The sequence below is a fragment of the Aplidium turbinatum genome, chromosome 4, assembly GCF_918807975.1.
Source record: "Aplidium turbinatum chromosome 4, kaAplTurb1.1, whole genome shotgun sequence".
NCBI classification, from domain to species: Eukaryota; Metazoa; Chordata; class Ascidiacea; order Aplousobranchia; family Polyclinidae; genus Aplidium; species Aplidium turbinatum.
In genome coordinates this window covers 10,701,474-10,723,138 of record NC_137475.1, presented here as the reverse complement: position 1 = coordinate 10,723,138, position 21,665 = coordinate 10,701,474, and the positions used below count along the sequence as shown (strand labels likewise).

Below are 21,665 nucleotides of genomic sequence, written 5' to 3'. Positions count from 1 at the left end.
CGACCTTTTCAAGATACGAACTGACGGTCCGAACTGTTCATGGTATGAACTAGGTTGCATCCACCAACAACAATGTAGGTGCCATACTCAAAAATGTAACCATACTGCGTGCCATAAAATAACTTAAATACTAGATCAGTATTTCACTTTAAAAGAGCCACTTGCAGTCTTGCACAGTACCGTACATACCCTATGCATGCAAAGTGCAAGCTAAAATTATGCAACATATTGCCTGTCACAATGAAACTGGCATGTATCTTTGCTGCTATCAGTTACAGTCAGTTATCTTGCTTCATCCCTTACCAACCAACACGAGCATACGAAAATAGTTAGAAATGATCCTGTTGAAAAATAATGAGCCAAAATGAAAAGGAAATTAGGCATTCAGGCAAATAGACCGTGGAAGATAAAGTTGCCATTTCAAACTTGATATTTTACAAATACTGCAAATAGATAAAACAGGGTTTTGTAAACTTCAATTTTAATTTCTAAACAGAATTTCCAAAAGACCCAAAAAATACCAATATTCCAAACCAAAAATAAATTGCCTGCCAAACGGATTAAGAAAACGCCAAATTATTCAAATTTGGCATTAAATATGTCAATATGGCAACTCTGACTATATTGTTACCTTTGCCTTACTTACTTCTAAAAAAAGGTGTTTCCATACTCAAATTTAAAAAAACTAGTTTCAAAAATACCGTGTTTCGAAAACAGAATCAAAGAAATTGAGTGTAGCTTCTCTGAAACACACTCAAAATCCCCGAGCACGAAATTGACTCCCTTGGAAAGGAAATTTAACGCTGAATACGAATCAAAATAAAAATTCTGAAAACTGTTGTGCAAAAATTGTTTGTTTGTTTGTTTTTCATATCTTTATCCTGCATTGCGGGAAAGCGGACTTGAGCGCTATGCATCGGTGTACGCCTTCCGACGTACACCTAACCCAAAAATGTTTTATATATGCGTTTGTGTAAAGCTTTCTTTACCAAATCTTATTTAACAGCTACACGTAATTTCCGAATTTGTGTTTTACTTTTTGCAGTTGCACTCAGGGCATGATTAAGGCTTATGGGGCCCCGAGGCACAGCTAAATTTAGGGGCTCCATTTGGCAATCGCTTTCGATGCAGAGCAGGAGTGGCCGAGTGGTTAGCGCGTTGGGCTTGCAGTCGAGAGCCTGCATGTTCGACTCCAGCCACCCGCACTTGCTGTTGTTTCTCTGGGCAAGAACCTTTACGATAATTGCCTCTACCCAGTGATCGATTTCGAGTAATGGGTAGTACCAAATTTAAGTCATAAGTAGAGTAGACAACCGGAAACAGACATTGCCGTCGGCTGCAGCGTGGGTCAGGTGTACGTCGGAATCACTCGGAAGGCGTACACCGATGCATAGCGCTCAAGTCCGCTTTCCCGCAATGCAGGATAAAGATATGAAAAACAAACAAACAAGCAAGTCACTTTCCAAGTAGCAAATGTGCCCAAGACCATGCAAGCATAAATAATAATAATATAACGTCTAAGCTCCGACCTAGTACCCACCAGTTGCGATTCCTCCTGTCTTGTTGTTTGGTACTGCTACTACAATCCTTCGCTTGATCGCGTTCAAGACTTCAAGCGAAACGAACGCGTTCAAGCGAAATTCGCTTGGAAAGTTGGAACTGGCAAATGTATTTAATGCAATCCACGTTCCACATTCCACAACACTTTTCAATTTTCATTAGGCTGTCATTTATTAGGCTACTACATTTGTGCTTCTCTTTGTTTTTTTTTTTGTTTTTTTGCTGTTTGTTTTGTGGCCGTGCTAACTACGGACTATAGCCTACTACAGTACATACCTATATCCATGATTTACTATTCAGGGCAGGCATGTTTTAAATCTTTCAAGGTTTTGCCAACTTTTCCCGTTCATTGGCATGCTGGTAGTGGTAGGCCTGTATCGACTATTATAGTTAGTAGTATCGTTTTTGTCCCAGACGCGTTAATGATGAAAAATAAAATGAATGAATAAATAAACTCATCTGAACTGGTGTACACAGAAAGTTATCAGGACGTCTCAAATATTATTTTTTGTATTAGACCACAGAAAACTATGTTAACTTACGTTTACATAGCAGAAATGATTCTATGTCTTACAATCTAAGTTTGATCTATTTTTGAAGTTCCAAAAAACTAAGCTAATTTTGCTGTGACATTACATTAGAACAAGTGACGCTCAAATTTATAAACTGAATTTCTAAAAGGAAATGGATTCACTTGTTGGTGACTTCTTGGATTCTTTGGATGATTTAAAGTAAACACACACTAGGCTATGATACACATTTTAGCTAATGGTTGCAGTGTTGATTGTGGATTTTACATATTTTTAGCTCAAGGACACCTAGGCTACTCTTCCAAATATTTTTTTTCTTGTGCTCCTTTCATCAGTGCAAATTCTTTATTGAATGCTTAAAACAATTTAATACCTATTTTGTGTAAGTTAGGTATTGTGGAACGATTGTAGCCTAAGTAAAAAATATCAGAGCTGGTGTACAAGTCTCCGCTCTTGTAAAAATACCATGATTTCATAGACAGGAATCGACCAAACATATAGGCTAGTGTGAAACTACTTAATTATTCACACACTTCAACCCATGGAAAGTGTCTGGTCGGTTTGGTCAACCCATGTGTCTGGTCGGTTTCAAATCTTTGTTTGTTTGACACAAAGCATGTGTGTGTGCTTTGCGTCATACAAACACTCAACTTTAGTATGAATGCAAAGAAATTTTGTATGAGCATGATGAACAGGTAAAGGTGGGTCCCATCCCATACTTGATCCAAGCATTGAGGGATGGGAAGATAAAGTTATCAAAAGAAAGATAGTGAGCATAATAACTACTTGATTATCTCTCGACTGTGAACAAACAAAAGCATGAGCAACACAATTCCAGGACAACTTCACATGTAGTGATTGAAATAATTCACTTAGTCTACCGGTAGCAATACTACTGCAAGCCAAAACCGGATGAATTGGCTTGGGTTGGTTGCTTGAAGCCTCTACCTAACAGAAAACTGTCAGGATTAAGCTTCCAAAGATGCTCTCTCAGACCAAGGACAAAGCGTACCACAATCAAATGCATTGTATTATCAATTTCAAAATTGCAGAAATGTACCAATTTGACTGAAATTTGTACAATTCCATATTTTAAGCAATTTTTCATCATCAGTTATATTGCCTATCAGGCCATTTGAATTGCACTTTTATCCTTCAATTATATTTTTCAATGATTATTGTACTACAGCTAATGTGTTTATTGCAGATATGATGAAGTAATAGAAGAAACCACTTTATTATCTGCAGCAAAGGAGGGTTCTCGGTCTCCATACTATACCAAGTTGGTTTCAAAACTTGTTTCTCAATTAAGGCGATTTTATGACCTGGACGAAAATGTTAACCCAACTTCAGGTTCATTTACTTGTTGTTGTTAGCTTGAATACGTAGTAACTATTTTACACAATTCTCAATAGGAAATTAACACAAGTAGGCTACTGGTAATAAGTAAAACATAGTAAAGAAAATTGCAATTCACCATTACCACAGCGAACTTGCAGTATCAGGCTAAAACAGGTCATTAATATATATACTATGAAGTAAGCAACGATCATACTGCTAAAAGCGAAGCTCAATCTATTGCCTAGTAGCCTAAAGAAAATCCACAGTTGTTTAAATGGCATAGAATTTGATTTAAACTCGGTTTTAGAGCAAAGATGTGTGTTTTATTGTTTGAGTGAAAATTTTTGTAATGCATAGTTTTGTTCAACATAACTTGTCATTCCTTTTTATGACCTGAAAAACTATTTGCTTCATTTTATAGAGTCAAAAGATGCTGAAAACTTTTTGTTTGAAGTCAGTGGGTTTTTATCAGAATATGGATGCCCCTACTCTAGTTTGATATCTGGCAATTTAACTGATAGACTTGCAACTGAAGAAGATTGCTTAAAGCTTTTATGTGAGTACTAACTATACATTATTATAACGATATATGTGTTGTATAAGATGACATAATATTGTGGAACTAGTCACTTACATCAAAAGGTTGTAGTTAGCTTTGAAAGTCAATGTAAAACAATAGTTTTGAGTTTGCCTGCATACCAAGAAAAAGACGTTTACTGGTAATTGTTTTGCTCTAATTAGTAAGTACACAGTGAACAGAAAGTCCTTGAAACAACCTATAAATGATTTATTACTAGAAAATAAATAAAGTTTCATCAAAAAGATATGACAATGAGAGCTTACAATACTAGAAATAAATTTATTTATTTTTAATCTCACTGCTTTTTACTTGGATAACTCTCTCAATTCTTTGTCGTAAGTTTTTGACCAAGGCACATACCTTAGGTATGTTAGCCCTTTCCACAAGAGCAGGGGTCACCAACTGGCGGCCCGCCACGCTGTATCGCTGCGGCCCGCGGAAGGTATCAGCGTACAAGTATAACCAAAAATACTTTTCTTGAGTTAAAGAGCACGAAGGCAAAAATACTTTCCGGGAAGCATATTTTTGCTTTGCATATGATTCCACCGATCGACCAATCAGATTGTAGTTCTAGGTGGGGGTTGCTTAAAGTTATTCCAATGCGATGTCCAGCCACATTGTCCAAGTGGTTGATTACAACGTCTGTTTTCGAATTTCGAAATTGTCTGTGAGCATAGGGTTGCTTAATGCTTATTTTAAGTTTGCAAATGTCATGTAAACACTAGTGTGCGTTTCACCATTATTGTGTTTCACGAGCAGTGTTCTCTTTATGCAAGTTTTTGTTGGCAAAATAGGTCTGTGTGCCAATTCAATTTATAATAAATTGGCAAAATATTAGGCCCTATATATAAATTTAAAGACTTTTCTGATTGTATTATGAAAATATTTAGCTTAGTACTGCAAAATGTGTTTTTTTAAAAGAAATATGGAACGCTTGACGATTTTGCGTGTCATCCTTGCGCAGGGACCATGCTAATCTTCTCTGTATCGTTCCAATTTTAGTATATGTACTGTCGAAGCAAGTAGCCTACTGCAAAATGTTGTTAATCAACAAATTCTTGCCACTCTAATAAGCACAGCAAGTGACAGTTGTCTATAATAAAAGAAAGACGGTTTTTATAGACTCTCACAAAAAGAATGAAAAACCAACTCATTGCTTTTTTAGAGGGAAACACTGTTCATGAATTCTGATAGAATTACAATTTTTTGGTGATTTCCACAAGCGCTTGTTTTCATGGTGCCTGGTGTCTTTCTTCCTGTCATTGGAGCCTATTTTTCGCTGATATGTTTGCAGGTCACTATTGTTGCCTGTATTGCGATGTGTCAAACATTTCCTTGTTTACTGAAACTGTTAATTGCAAGATATCATTTGTGAAGCGAAGTGACAACACCAATCTTGCTTGGCGATGAATATTCTAATGAAACAACTCGCCTCGCTATAAGTGCGCAAAACAGGTGGCCTCGTTTATTAGGCATTGTTAAAAAAGTCAAAAGTGTTGTAAAAGGAGCTTGGCCTGGCAATAGCGTTGTTCGATTAATTTTGTTGCTACAGTATTCTAACATATGGGTCATTCCATGCCAAATGAGCAAATGGGTTACACCACATGTCATAGATTTTATTGAAATTTGACATACTTGTAGATGTCAAAGAAATATTAAGAATGCAAAAAAAAATTTTGAAAATTTTTAAATATTAGTAGAGTTATGGTCATTAGAAAAATCACCATTTTTGCCTGTTCCGCTTCAGTGATTTTGTCCAATTTCTTATTATGTTTCTAATTTCTTAACATGTGATCAAACAAAATGGCTGAAAATTGCTAGACAGACATTTTAAGACCCAAGGAATCCAAAAATGTAAATTAAAACGTTGACAGAGAACTTCTTTATATGATTATAAAGGTTTCAATTTGCTACATGCATATTTTGGAGGCCAAACTTTGGGGGCCTATAAAAAAATGGGTATAAAAATTAAGAACTGAAATTCACATATTTTATACTTATACCAATACTCTTTCATGTCAAATAAAAAATATGAATTAATTTTGATAACTATTATGATAAAAGCTAAATTTTCTGACTTGCAAATTTTGTACTTTTTTACACTCATTGTTCAAGATTTTTGTCTATGACATCACAATTTACATTATTGCTTGTTGATGACACCACAATTTACATATTGTTTGTCATGACAATTGTTGTGTAGCTCATGAATGAATTGAATGCTGATAATGCATTTAACTTTAGTGTTCAATTTTAGGTTGTCCTATTAGTACTACATTAGTTTTACTTCTACAATAACACAATTATTCATCACAGCAATGCGACATTGCAAAAAAGTGAAGAAATTGTGCCATAAAATTCACTTTGCTAGAAGCAGTGGGTTTGTGGACATAGGTGGACTTGCAGAAACAGATGAACATGTTTATTATGAACATTGACATTTCTCTGCTTCAAGCAGATAGATGGGCTTTGAACACTTGAACAGTGGGAAAAGTATATTTCCTGGTTGCAAGATCTGTCGAGTATGTTAGGAATAATACATTACTAATAGGACAACCTAAAATTGAAATCACAATTAAAAGAGTACGGTAATTAACTCTACAAGTTACCACTAATATTACTAATACTATGGTGCATGGCCTACAACACTAAACCTAAGTGCATTATATACTGTACCAGTATTCAATTCATTGATGAGCTACATAACAATTGTCATAACAAACAATATGTAAATTGTGATGTCATCAACGAGCAATAATGTAAATTGTGATGTCATAGACAAAAATGTTGTACAATGAGTGTAAAAAAGTACAAAATTTGCAAGTCAGAAAATTTAGCTTTTATCATAGTAGTTATCAAAATTAATTCATATTTTTTATTTGACATGAAAGAGTATTGGTATAAGTATAAAATATGTGAGTTTCAGTTCTTAATTTTTATACCCATTTTTTTATAGGCCCTTAAAGTTTGGCCTCCAAAAAATGCATGTATCAAATTGAAACCTCTATAATCATATCAAGCATTTCTCTGACGACTTTTTAATCTATATTTTTGGATTCCTTGGGTCTTAAAATGTCTGTCTATAGCAATTTTCAGCCATTTTGTATGATCGTAGGTTAAGAAATTAGAAATATGACAAGAAATTGGACAAAATCACTGAAGCGGAACTGGCAAAACTGGTGATTTTTCTAACGACCATAACTCCACCAATGTTTAAAATTTTTCAAAAATTTTTTTTGCATTTTTAATATTTCTTTGACATCTACAAGTATGCCAAATTTCAATAAAATCTATGACATGTGGTGTAATTTTTCAAAAAAATTTGCTCATTTGGCATGGAATGACCCATATGTAACGCTGGATACGAACAACATGTAACGCTGGATACTGGGTACGAAATGCGTTCTTTTCTAGCATAAGAGTCAACCTACCTAAAATTTTATCAGTGCATCCCACCACAGCTCTCCTTAGTGCCAAAGTGGCCCGCATGCAAAAAAGGTTGGTGACCCCTGCACAAGAGTAATTGCTTCAAAGCATCAACACTTGGGTGAGCAAAGGAACAGGCCTTTGCCTCCACTAACGACCGCACACAAAAGTCCATGTCATTCAAATCACGCGATGAGGGAGGCCACAATTTTCCTTGCTCCAGAATCTTGGAAGTTGACGTGAGCAACAGTCTCGAGTCTTTTTTGAGGTGTGGGATGGTGCACCAAGCACCATCTTGTTGGAATGTGAAAGGCTGATTATTGTAGTGTTTTACTGTTTGTGTTTTCATCTCTTTAAGGGCTGGAAACAAAATATCGTTGATGTAACGATCTGAATTGACTTTAACCCCTTGTTCCATGAAAATCAGGAGGGGCATCCAAGTTTTGGAGAAGGTGGCTCACAGCCTCACACCATCAGAGAAGACGGTTTTTGACAGTGATAAACTGTTCTTACAGAATCTTTAATATCTGCTGAAGACTTTCCATAAATTCTATCTTTCTGATTGTTGAACTGAGCTTCAATTGTGAAGAGTTTTTTGTCTGAAAAAATGATCTCTTGCCCTGCCATACCTGCTGTCAGTTTTCTGAGAAGAATCTGTACTCTTTCAAGTCTTTTTTGCTTTTGAAGCCTTTGTAAATGATGTCTTTAGCCTTTTGTTTACAATTAGACCTAAATTTTAGAGAGTTTAGCAAGATATTTAGCATATTAAAAGGCATATAAGTGACATTCAATATGTTTAACCATAAGATGAAAAAAAGTCCAAGGACTTTCTGTTCACCATGTAAATTGGAATTTGGTACATTTGTGAATATGTTTCATACTTTAAAATTTAAGTAGCTTATTTAGTGTTGTAAAGTTTGGTATTTTTTTGTTTTTGTGGTTTTGTAAAAAGCCCATTCAACTTGAAACTCCTGTTGAATAGCTTACTGGCAAGTAGTGAATATTTGTATATATTCCCAGTGTTCCTGTCATCAGAACTGCAAGCTGCCAAAATTTCTTTTAAAGCAAATCCACAGCAAGAAACTTCAAATCAAGTAAGACAACCACAACATTGAATGTAAAACTCTCTCTTGAAAATTAGACTGATATTTTTTGTACCATACTACACACCTGTCATGTTTTTGGATAGTAGTACCATAGACTGTTCAAACATACAAGAACATGTTATTGCATCTGTTTTATACTTTTAACGTTGTTTATGTTTCAATGGAGTGTTCCTATGGCAGTAAATACCAAAAGAAATAAAAGGAACATTGTTTTTTGAAGAATTTGTAGGCCTACATTGGGCTGCGATTTTTGCCTTTTTCGGTGACGAGGTCACTCGACACGCGCCATCACTATTCGACAAACGCCGTGCCTTACGAAAAAAAAAAACGAAAATAAAAAGGAAAAAAAACTGAGAGAAGACTAAACGTCGTCAGGTCGAGGAACAATCGGGGGGGGGGGGGAGCATCACGTGATGCAATCATAAGAGTGCTGACTTACGTAAACTTTCTTGCGCCAGGTACTTCAAAGCAAGGTCGAAAAGCGACGCTTCACATGAGAAACTCCCAAGGCGTCAACGCCGCCATTTTGAACACTGCGGGAGAATGCTTTGATCGAAGTTCCAACGCCTGGCATCAAACATTTCACCACACACGTTTTGTGCTATTCGACACAACGGGTTTCTTTTATAGATAAAATAACCGAAGTAAGCTACTTTATATTGTCAACGTGTTTGTAAGTTTGGATTTATGTCTGACTTATGCACTTGTTGTTCCAAGATTGCAGAAATGTTTTGCAATGTGAATAAAGAATAGTAGACAGTGCAACTTGACTTCCATCCACTAAAAGGGTTTCTGTGATTACGTAATGGGCGATTTTGCAATTGCATTCACAAAAGCACACAACCCAGCTGGCAAAACCCGTCGTTTTTACATTGATTCAACGTCTGCAGACGTTGAATCGACAAAACGAGGAGCGAAAAATATACTAGAGTAGTCTATCACGAGTCACGACCGCACTGTTTGATTTGTAGTGATGTAATAATACCAAAAGTAGCGATACGCACGCTGTTACCTTAAATCACGTTAAAGAACTCAGGGGGAAAAGTAAGTTAATTTTGGGTTGATTCAACGTTCGAGTCAGCACAAATCTATTTAATTTTCCTGGCGAGTTACATTGCGTACCCAGACAGCAAAAATCATCATTCTTACATTAATTCAATGTCTACAGACGTGAAGTCAATGCAAAAATAACGAAATTTTGCTGCCTACGTAACAATGCCCAAGAAGAAATTTACGTTTGTTTTACATTAATTCGACATCTAGCGAACTTTGAATTATCATAAAATAACGTTATAATAACCACGTACCGGTAACAAATTAATATCCCACTGCGAGAAGATTGCCTCGATTTACGTTTACGCTAACATAATTTCGGCACAATTGAGATACTGCGAGCAAACACGAGTCTGTTTGATAAAGAACTAGCTGTCAGAATAGGAATCATAAGACGCTGTATGGGAGGATGAAGCTGTCGCATCGTCACTGGAATACTTGAAGACGCAAAACTGCCCATTCATGAACGCGCAATGCCATACGATCAGAAGCATTATTTTTCTTTTCTGCTGAAGAACCGTTTATCCAATTTTGTACTACTTTTTTAACTTGACCCCGTAGCTTTTCTAATTCCGATTTGTTTCCGTCATAAAATTCTTTACAAATTTTGCAAAATACCACACTAGCTTTTCCTTCTGTTTCATAATCTATAGCAGGTAAATTCCACTTTTTAACTGTATCTTCTTTCACGATGATTTATATTCGCAACGACACCGGTAAACAATAAGCATTCGATGAAAGAATAACTTTTGCGTAACAATAAGCCGGTATTTATAAGGTTGCAAACTTTTTACAGTTCACAAGAGCATTGTCAGCGCATAAAATAGCTTGCGTGATGCTCTGGGCGACCGCCGTGTGACACGCAATGAAGAAGCGCATAAAATTTCGTTTGATTAAACATTAAAGCATACGGCAATTGTCGCAGCAATCCAAGGTGTGTTGATTTGGCGACGGCAATGTTTTTGCCGTCGTAGATGGAATCACTCAACCAGCGTGCGATTAAAAACTTAAAGTAAGTGACTCTGATACCACACAACTTGTGCGGTAACTCGCCGCCAAACGCTTATAATCTGACTCTTGGACGTCATATTACTATTCGACAAACAAGCGTAGAATTTTTGGTCGTTCGACAAGAAAGAAAAAATCGCAGCCCTGGCCTACAATAACCTCTCTTAAAACATCATTTATATACTTATCTATTTGTATTTGCACATAGTCCTAATGCTTTGTTATTTCACTGTTATACATCTATGTTATGTTAAGTACGGTATAATACAGTGGTTCTTAATCAGGGTTCAACGAAGCTGTTTCAGGGGTTCGGCGCTTACGTCCTCTGAAACATCAACACACAGTCTCATCATCAGTCGTTATCTCCGCCTGCGGCAGATTGCGCATCAACATGGCTTATTTGCTTCCAAGAGTGGCGATTTTGAGCCAACTCGCCCAGTGTCGTCAAGTGGAGTCCGGTCCATGATTGAATGTTGTCTTGCCATCGTTTTGGTTGTCTGCCACGTTTTCTTTTTCCTTCTACTTTGCCTTCTGTGCAAACTTTGCTGATTCCGAATTGTGATCTTTTAGTGTGGCCAAACAGTTTTAAAACTTTTGATTTTATTATTGCTGCAATTGGATGTAGTTTTGTTCAGAGAATATTTTTGGAAAATATTGTCCAGCCTAAACTTGATTGCGGCTTACATGATGGTAAATAAACTTCATTTTCTCAAAACATGAATTTCCTCACGTTTGCTTTTTACATGGAACGCAGAAGCAGGGCTTTTATTTTTGAGGAAATTTCCTTAATTTAAGGAAATTTAGTTCTATTTTCACTTTTTTTCAACAACAGCCGATATAAACCGGAATGGCCCGTTTCGGTGAGTCCGATTCGGTGAGTCCGATTCGGTGAGTCCGATCCCTTAACGGGGGATTTTTTCAATTTTTTTTTTTAATTATTGGGTACTGTAGCCTAACTATCATTGCCGTTTTAGGGTTAGGGGTTTGGGGTTAGGGTTAGGGGTTAGAGGTTAGGAACTCACCGAATCAGACTCACCGAATCGGACTCACCGAATCGGACTCACCGAATAGTAGCAGACCCATATAAACAGTCCATACTTGGATTACATTATCGAGCTTCAAGAAAGCAAGATGCAAAAAAAAAACTTCAACACAACAAATTTTCAAACTTTTTGGTGCCAACAAATGGAAAGTTATCTTCTTATTACAAAAGTTGCCCTTGAAGTTCTCATGCCATTTGTAACTACTTATTTATGCAAGCATGCGTTTTCTATTCTGGTCGATGTTAAAGCAAAAAGAAAAAAAAATGAAACCGGCTTGCATGCGAAAATGACATGAGAATTGCTGTTCCCGAGACAAAGCCTCGAATCTCACTATTGGTCATAGAAAAACAACAACAGAAGTCTCATTGATACAGTAATGTATTATTATTAAATGTGGTAGATTTTCGTTTTGTGATTCAGCGAAAATTTGGGGTTCAACGAAAGCTTGCAGATTAGCGTAAGGGTTCGGAAGGTTAGTAAAGGTTAAGAACTACTGGTATAATATATATAATAATATTATATTATATAGCCTAAAAGCCTATATAGGTTAGATTTAGAATTTAGATAGAAACTTGGTGTTTCCCATTCGTTTAAGATGAAAATCATCATCTCTCTAGCATGTGTGGTTCAAAAGTTGTGTATAGCAATTTTTAGGATTTTGACCCCCTCGACCCCAAATAGGGGGGGTAGCCGGTTGAGTTTTGGGTGCAACCAACTAAAAATTGTTTGAGATGTGTTTTTAGGTGCTAAGCCATGTTTTTAGTCACCCTCTTTATTTTTATAAAATAAAAAACATTTCACTCTACAGTCTACACCCTAATATAATATTTTATGCATTACTATTATCTATTCTAGATATTTAATTCATGTCTTAAGTTTTGGTGTTGTTTGTTTAATTGTTTGGGTGGACTGGCAGCTGACTTTCATGACTTTTTGGTCTTTTGCTGCTATCCTTTTTGTGCAAATTATTTATATATGTTTATTTTTTTTTTGCATATTATCTTTATTCGCCAACGAAATAAACTGAGCTTTATTTATTTTGTAATTTTATTATTATCATTATATTGGCATGATTTTGTGCCCGAAAGTATAGGAGTCTTCTTGGTTGATAGTGGTTTACAAAAATCATGTTTTTAATGTGAACTCAAGAAGATTCCCATGCCTGTATCCCACCGACACACACATGAAACATATTTACTAAACCTCACTTACGCACAAAAATATATTATAATATACAGCATAATCATAATGCATATTATACAAAATACTTTGCCAATTTTGTATCCATTGTGCTTTCTTTGAATAAACAATTTCTGCTGCACAAAAGGTTAGATTACCAACTCCATATCAAGTTGACATTTTTAGTTTGGCATATGTTTAATTTTTTTGTCCGATCACATTACTTTTTTTCTTATTATTTCACAGGCTGAAAATGCTAATACTTTTATATTTGAACAACTAAAGAAAATCTGCATAGCACTTCGAATGGGAAAGCCCCCGGATGGGATTTCTCTTGAAAAGTTCTTAACAGGAATCCAGAACAAGGTGATTTTGTGTTTTTCTTTGTTTATGAACCCTCACCTGCACCTTTATTGCAACAGCAATGATTTTTTGTTCAGCGACGATTTCTATTCCGTGTTCCGCGACCTTTTCTTTGTTATCGGAGACACTATTACTATATGATTATATCAAAAAATCTCCATGTTTTCTATGTAAGCGTAGCATAAACTTGGCTGTTGACCGACATTGGACAGTCATAACACCAGTACAAAAGGCCCAGAAATTACACGGAATAGGAAGAAACCAATAAATTGTGATTGCAGTATATTGTTTTTACAGCGTACGTCGTACGTATATTAAAATCTTTCGGACTTATGTTTGGTGTTTTGCAAGATTTTTGCAATGCTAAATGTGTTTGTGATAGTGTGTCTTAAAATGTGTTTAATAGCACAAAAAGAGACTCTTCACCAAGCATTTAATTTTATAGCCTGATACGCCCTTTTACCTCAGCTTATTTTTCGCCAAAACAGCGTATCATGTGTCACGGTAATTGAAGGTCGAAATGTGCTAGGATATAGGATAATCTTGACACCAAGTTATTGACTCGTTCAACCATGCTACTAAACAAGTTCTAAATTTCTTGTAACTCACCTCTTTCAGCTCAATGAAGCTGTAAAAACGGCTCCTTCGAACTGTTTGAGCAAACCGGTCATAAAGTCACAGCTGGGCCCAGTACATTGGGAAAAACTTGAAGCCATCAACTCTGCTTTAACCATGGAATATACCACACGAAGATCAATGTTGCTGAAGCGAGTTGACGTCACGATTTCATCATTCAATTGGTCGGATAAAGCAAAGGTGAACAGATTTTTCGTTAAAATATATTTATGTCTTTTTGCTATGAAGATACCACTTTAACGTCTCACACATCCCGCCAAGGCCCACGGTCAAAACAATTGATAGACGAAACATGCTTTTAAGTTTTTATCGACTGAAGCTGCTTGGATTGCAGCGAAAGGCTTTTCATACGGTACTTTATTTTCTTAACTTATGTATGTCTGTCACAATTAATAATTTTTTTCTTGTGTTGTATCTTATACTTTATTGGGATATTCTATTGTTGCTGTGTATCTGGTGCATATGCACTATGCTGAATATATTCTAGATTTCATATGTCATAAGTCTATCATTTTAGATTAAAATGGCAAAGGCTCCTTCTGCGTCTTTTAGTGCATTCCCCATCACATGAAAAGATAATTTCTCTCAAAATTTTTTAAAGGATCGCTTATAAAGAAACATATTTCAGACAACACTTACGTGACATGGGTACATAGCTGGCAGTAGGTCAGAAGAGGCAAACTGCTCTCTAGGAAGCTAAATGTTTGAAATGGATTGTTGATTGCGTAAAATTTTTATTTTACTATGAACGTGACTAGTAACTTTCTTCAACTACGGTACCCCTTTCACAAGCCTGTAGTTTTATGCCATTGCTTGCAAGATTGAATGGTAATTGGTAATGCAAATATGTCTACAGGCCAACTTAAACGCCATAGCTAAAGTGTACCAAACACAACGTCACAGCATGAACGTGAAGCCAAGCATCACGTTAGCAAATCTTCTTGCCGCTAGAGATGGTATGTGAGCAATTGCTTTGACTTAGTAATTTTTTCTTTTGTGTGTCATTGGGTGAATTTAACTTTACAGTGCTTTTTTAATTTTTGGTTCTTATGTTTGCGCTTATCTCTAGTTGTCAAAAACTCCTCATGCAATTACTATTAAAACATAAATTTCTCACTAGAAGGCAATGTTAATAAATTGTGAGCAGTTTCATTCGATTTAAATGTGCATGTTAGGGTTGCTTTGGCAAACAGACTTTTCTTTTGACAAAAGTCATACAATTGGATATAATTATAATGTGATGTCTTTTCTTGAGATTTTAATGGTATACTCACATATTTGTGAAGAAAGGCCATTTGAAGCTATCTTACTATAACTTGTTCAATGTCCAATTGTCCATGCCTCTCTTTTAATGTACTTTGCATTAACATACACAACTATTCTTTCACAGATTTATCACAAGTTCACAAAACATCTTCTGGAAGTACTCGACATGCATGCGAAATTAATAAACTTTTAATTGGAACAGTATGTACAAAAGTTGCTACACGTTTTGAGATTCGGTTTGAACTTTATAGTGTCTCCAGCATGAGGCATTTCTTAATAACTTATCCAACAAAAGATTGATTTAAGCATTTTATTTTCACATTTAATGTTGTCTAACATCTTGTTTAGTCTTAGATCAACAGAAGAGCTGATATTGCTCATTGTTTATTATTTTTGGATATGCTCAAAGCTTCGGAAGGTTGTGCTTAGTTAACTTACTGCACCAGTATCTTCTACTCCACATCATTTATTTCTGCTTCCTTCTTCTGACAGGTTCCTGATCGAGGAGGAAGACCGACTGAAGTGTCAGCTCCTCCTCCAGAGATGCCTTCATGGCAGAAGAGGCAGGATGGTGGTGGACGTAAGTGTTCTCAGCACATGGCGTACTGATGATGTGTTGTCAGAATGTTTTACAAGAGATTACGAAACATATTGATGTCACACCAGCTGTTTGTCAATACTAACCCTCGACTTGTCTTAAGCTCAATGGTTTTTACGACTCCACTTTATAATACAGTTCATTTCACTGGTTACCCAGCAGAATATGTTCATCTTACATAGTTTCAACGTCCAACGACGTACTAACCATATAAAGCATTTATTCGATTGTGTTTCAAATAAAATTTCGACTGAGTTCAAATTGCCTCATTCATTACTGCGGATGCGAAGAATTGAGTTGGAAGTTGTAAAAATTTCACAAAATTACATATTATTGACGCTGTTATTGGCGCGAGTGTTGAAAATACGAATGAATGCAAAATTCGGGAATTTCTTATGAAAGATTGCATCCAGCAACGGGGTTAAGCAAATAATTCCAGCTTTTGAGCAAAACGAAGATATTCTGAATTAAGACATTTAAAAACATCACACAAATTATAAGATGTAAAAATATTAAAATTAAATAGTAAGGTTTTCTTTCCACATGAAGTTTATGTTTCAGGTGGAGGTGGCAGGGGCGGCGGTAGAGGTCAATTTGGTCGTGGAGGTATATTAAATTTAATAAAATCATGTTGCTATATCATGCTGTTTGGTTCTTGTGATCAGTCATTTCAGAGACGCTCCAAAGTCTTTTTCGCCGTTTTGCAAAAAAATGTTTGTGAAATGTTATGTTTATCGAACTTTTCTTTGCTGTGAAATATATGACTGTGAATAATTCGTTTGGTTTCATTCGCACTTGTGGTCGTTAAAATCCTACTATTGAACATGAAATGTTTCTGTTAATGTGCCAGAAGACATAGCTACTCATTCATTACCCAACTTGTAATCGAACGACTAGAATTACCCGCAAGATAACCGTTAATGTACATTCATCGCACTGCGAAACTGAGCGTAAAGCATTGTCATAGGGTATGACGAATTAAACTTGGAAACTGTCTGCTTGAATGATCCTTACGGTCTCTAAATAAACAGAAGCCGCTGCAGGATGTTCGAGAACGTTCTCATCGATACGCCGTCTCCGAAATGTAAACGTGATAGATATTAAATTCATGAGCGAGTATACTTTTTCACCCATAAAGAAGATTGTAAAATTTTCTTGTAGAATTCCACTTAGCTTTTTTGCATCTACCCCACACAAAGTTCTTACTTCTATGTTTGATCACTTCCATGTTTTTGCAGATGGTGGAAGAGGAGGCTATAGTGGAGGAAGAGGCGGTGGAAGCAGACCTCAAAGCGGTCGAGGTACGGATTGCAATAAGTTCAGATGTTAGACCTACAAAAGTAACCTTTGAGGAATCTGTGTATCGTAATATTCGCAGACAAGCCTCTTCTTTTTGTACAAGACTGCATTCTATGTTTTGGTTTCCAGTTGTAAGGTCTATTTTTCTACAGTAGTAGAAATATAAAGCTTTGGTAGAGAGTTTGCTTTGTTGAACCATAGAGAAATAAAACAAAGTAACTTCAGCTGGTTTAACATGGTGTATTACATACACAAATATAACATAATTAAAATAAACTCAAACGTTTTCGACACGTACATGTGTCCTCATCAGGAATTACATATCTGCAATATAAATAAAATGAAAATTGTAAGGTAAATTTGACTTTGCATTATAACTGTAACCATAGGCGTCGAAATAGGGTGGGCCGGGTGGGCGACGCCCACCCTGCCGTGAAACGAGGGTGGGCAAAATATGTTTCGCCCACCCTGTTTTCATGACACTTATGAAGTGTTTGTTATAATTATTTCCGTTTTTCTTAAACGCTGGACTATCCAACTAACTGCAGCGCAACTTCTTGTTTTACGCTATGTCTCTCGCAATGTATCCGACAGAACAAAGCAATTTCGCAACAATGCTGCGTTGAAAAAAGGCGGTACTCACTGCATTGTTGTTGCTACAGCAACTGCCACAGCTGGCAATTTCTGGTGAGAGAAAGCCACGTTTGATTTTTTTCTCCGAATTTGCGTCGGCAATTTGATTTTTTCTCCGAATGGTTTCACTTTTGTTACGTCACAATCAAACTTCAGTTCCCGGTCAGCGTAAGGGAATGTGAATATGACATTATAATGAACATGACAATAAAATAACCGATACAAACTAAAGACGTACTAAAACAATCGCTTTTACAAATCAAAATGCGGCAAATCCGAAGGCGCCACTTTAAAGATAACAGGTCACGAGTCACGCGCTTTTTAGGTTGCAACGGAAAACATAAAAGAAGTTTGTTTAGTTTAGCAGCGCTCATAAGATCGCAAGGCGCAAGAAAGCAAACATCCAACCTATTAAAACTTAATTGCTGCAGCGACGCTAAACGCAGTCTTTGTGAGAATGACTAACTACACTTTTCGAAATTAGCGTCTCAGGCAATTGCCGAGGTGATTGTAAGAACCACAAGATTACAAGAAAAAAACTAATTTTCTTAGACTACACCAGACTAGGAATTTGATTCAATCCTACTATTGCTGGATGTTTTATTTGGGTTACTCCTACTTCGCCGGCGCTTAGACACGTACCCAGCTGGGAGACTCTTTTATAAAAATATCACCCTATTTGCATTGACTTAACTCCAGTAGACGTCAAATTATTGGAAGCATCTACTCCTTGTTGCGCCTCGCTTTCCGTTATCTCGTCTAGCTGATACAGCATCTGATGATACCGATTCTGACTAGTTCATCAAACAGACTTTGTGTTGCTCGCAGTGTCCCAATTGTGCCGAAATTATGTTGGCTTATAAGCTTACATAAATCGAGGCGATCTCGCAGGGAGCTATGTCACCTGTACCTGGTTGAGCAATTAACGTTGCTGTATGATAATTCAACGTCGCTACATGTCGAATTAGTGTAAAACAAACGTAAATTTCTTATTGGGCATTGTTGTTACGCAATATAACCCGACGGAAAAATTAAATCGATTTGTGCTGACTCGAACGTTGAATCAACCAAAATTACCTTACTTTCCCCTCCCCGTGAGTTTTTTAACGTGAATTACCGTAACAGCGTGCGTATCGCGCTGCTCGCTTTATCACTACTTTTGGTATTATTACATCACAACAAATCAATCAATGCGTTCGTAATAGACTACTCAAGTATATTTTTCGCTTCTCGTTTTAGTACAATCTTTTCCTACTAAATATTCACAGTAATTGCCGAGGCAATTTCAAAATTTGCCGTTTGGCCTCGGCAACGCTTTTGCCGAAGTAAAAATATGCTCATTTCGAAGACTGAACCATTGCGAATTTGCAAACATACACATTCAATGAAATCTGTTTGAAAAGTCCCGCCCACCCAGAATTCCTCTCTTCTAAGAAAAAATCGACGCCTATGACTGTAACTGTATACTAACGACACTCCAGACTGAAAAGCACAAACTGAACGAGTGCCACAGGAATGATTACAAGTAAATTAAACGGTGGAAACAGATCACATGAGGTGTAAACTACAGGCATTTGACAAACAATTAGAACACACACAAGAGGACTACAGGCATTTGACAAACAATTAGAACACACACTCTTGTGTGTGTTAGAACACACCTCTTGTGTGTGTTCTAATTGTTTGTCAAATGCCTGTAGTTTACACCTCATGTGATCTGTTTCCACCGTATAATTTACTTGTAATCATTCCTGTGTCACTCGTTCAGTTTGTGCTTTTCAGTCTGGAGTGTCGTTAGTATACAGTTACAGTTATAATGCAAAGTCAAATTTACCTTACAATTTTCATTTTATTTATATTGCAGATATGTAATTCCTGATGAGGACACATGTACGTGTCGAAAACGTTTGAGTTTATTTTAATTATGTTATATTTGTGTATGTAATACATCATGTTAAACCCGCTGAAGTTACTTTGTTTTATTTCTCTATAGTAGAAATATCAAGCTGAACTTTTTACAGCTGCTTACATCAGATGCCAGACAACACCCCGTTTTTTCACAATCTCGAATGTTTCTGCGTGATTGATTTCAGTTTAAAAAGTTTCTCCTTTTTATTGATTCAACGTCTGTGGATGTGGATTGTAGAATCAATGACTAAAGGACGGTTTTCCCCAGCTGGATCTGCGTGAAACAAATATTATCCTGTGTATGGTGCCTCAAACGCAGAGTCACCATGTAGAACTGCATAAACTGAAATCATCACAATCAATTTATGGTATTTTACTTTGTCCTCAAGTTCTTAATTATTTGAGGGCATGTGTTTTAATAGGTAACCTTCGGCTTTGTTTAAACCAAAAAAAAATATGAAAAGGTAGATATTGTACTTTTAACACGCGTAATATTATAAAACCGCCTTTATTTCACTTTGCTGAGCAGTTGCGGGTCTTAAGATTTTTCGATGCAAACTACTCCACGTTTACCTCGCTCTGCTTTCAACCCAGTTACTTATTTCACTAAATTAAACCCATATTCCAACTAACATTGTTGCAATTGTATCTCCCCATCCGTATGTGGAACAAAGAAATAGTAAAACAATCACACTGTTAAGACTAACCATTTCTTGTTTTAAGGGGGCAGCCGTTGGGGCAGAGGCGGTGGCGGACAGCAAAGTGGGGCGTTTGACCGGGCATTTGGCCAAGGCGGCCAAGGATACGGACGAGGGGGATTTGCTGCCGGCCAGCAGACCTACCGCAGCTGATTCTGTCGAAACAAATTAATTTATAAAGTTTTCATCGTTTGAGAAGACATTCTACGTACTGTATTACGTTGGCAGGTTCCTTGTTGGCGTCAGTTTAGCGATGAAGCGTCGTAGGGTAGAAGGAATTGCTATGTTGAAGTTAGGAAATAGCGACACTTGTCAATCATGTTCCATGGTGCTGTTGTAAATTGGTATCAAATCCGGCTGTTTAAATTTAAAATGGTTTAGATGTGCGACCGAAACGAAAGCAAAACCTGAAAATCTTGAAGGTTAGAAAGCGCCATAGGCATGTAATTAAACGCGCAAGGCTTTGCGCTACCTTCTTTGAAGTTTTGTTAAATTATTCAGGATTACCTACAACTGTTAAAGACGAAATGTTGTTCAGATTCAAAGCTATTTCTTTAGCCTACTAAATTTCACAATGTTGTTTGGAACCCTTTTTAATGTACTGTATTATTTTTTTACCGAACAATAAGTGTCGAAGTGCCCTAGTTTCAGTACGCAATCTACAGTAGAATGAGCATGCCAATAACTTAATGATAAACGCTTGTGCTTTGGTTTGTCTTTATTACATTGACAGTGCAATTTGATATGATCGCCTGTGTAGCTTTCTGCTTGCGTATGCTCTGTACTGTTACGTCGTTTTTTTTTTTAATTTAGCTGTTGCATTAAAATATTCAACAACAAAGGTTTTGGCTTGCAATTCTTAACACTTAGAAGGTTGGGTTCCTTGGAGTCTTGCTCAGTTTGGGGGGGGGGCTGTCGATTCTTCTTATGCTTTAGGAGTGATATCTCTGTTATTTTTTAAGGCACGGTTTCAAAATTTGGGATTCATTTTGTAAAATTATTCACAATGAGCATTTCCGAAAATTAAAACTATGTGAATTTTAGAACTGCTCATATACGTTGAAATGTTGAGGTGACTTATGACTTTTAGATTATTTTGCGATTAAAGCAATTGTAGCGTGAATTTACACATTATTTTTTGGTAGAGTAATGAAGAACATGCATTGCAATGTTGTGATTATTTTTTTATTACATAATCTCAATTTGAATCTATATTTTTCATGCAAAATAATAACTTTTCCCACGCTCAAACATAAGGTCGCTGCTTGACTAAAAGAACAATGCTTCATCAATTACATGCAGTAATGAGATTTCTGAACGCGTGTCACACCAATTTGGATTACGAACTTGTGACCTCGGTTCTTAGAACAGCAACTTCAACGCTTTATTAACAAATGTATACCAGCTGAAGAAGCAGGGTGGCGTTTATCAAATACTA

General features: G+C 36.5%; 1 protein-coding gene and 1 non-coding gene across 3 annotated transcripts; one reads left to right on the top strand and one right to left on the bottom strand.

Moving 5' to 3' along the window:
- Positions 1–2,117: 2,117 nt before the first annotated feature.
- LOC145768778 (protein FAM98A-like) lies at positions 2,118–21,053 on the top strand. 2 transcript variants are annotated; one of them, XM_082580368.1, is made up of 12 exons: positions 2,118–2,291; positions 3,298–3,443; positions 3,853–3,987; positions 8,458–8,531; positions 13,073–13,192; positions 13,808–14,005; positions 14,682–14,781; positions 15,216–15,292; positions 15,584–15,671; positions 16,251–16,295; positions 16,928–16,990; positions 20,253–21,053. In XM_082580368.1, the coding sequence occupies exons 1-12, from the start codon at positions 2,245–2,247 to the stop codon at positions 20,378–20,380; spliced, it is 1,221 nt and encodes a 406-aa protein (XP_082436494.1). In that variant the 5' UTR covers positions 2,118–2,244; the 3' UTR covers positions 20,381–21,053. The 2 variants fall into 2 exon arrangements, with proteins under 2 accessions (XP_082436494.1, XP_082436495.1); XM_082580369.1 differs by lacking the exon at positions 16,251–16,295.
- LOC145769753 (U6 spliceosomal RNA) lies at positions 4,931–5,037 on the bottom strand. Its single transcript, XR_014289073.1, has one exon. It is a non-coding gene; the product is annotated as a U6 spliceosomal RNA (small nuclear RNA).
- Positions 21,054–21,665: the final 612 nt, after the last annotated feature.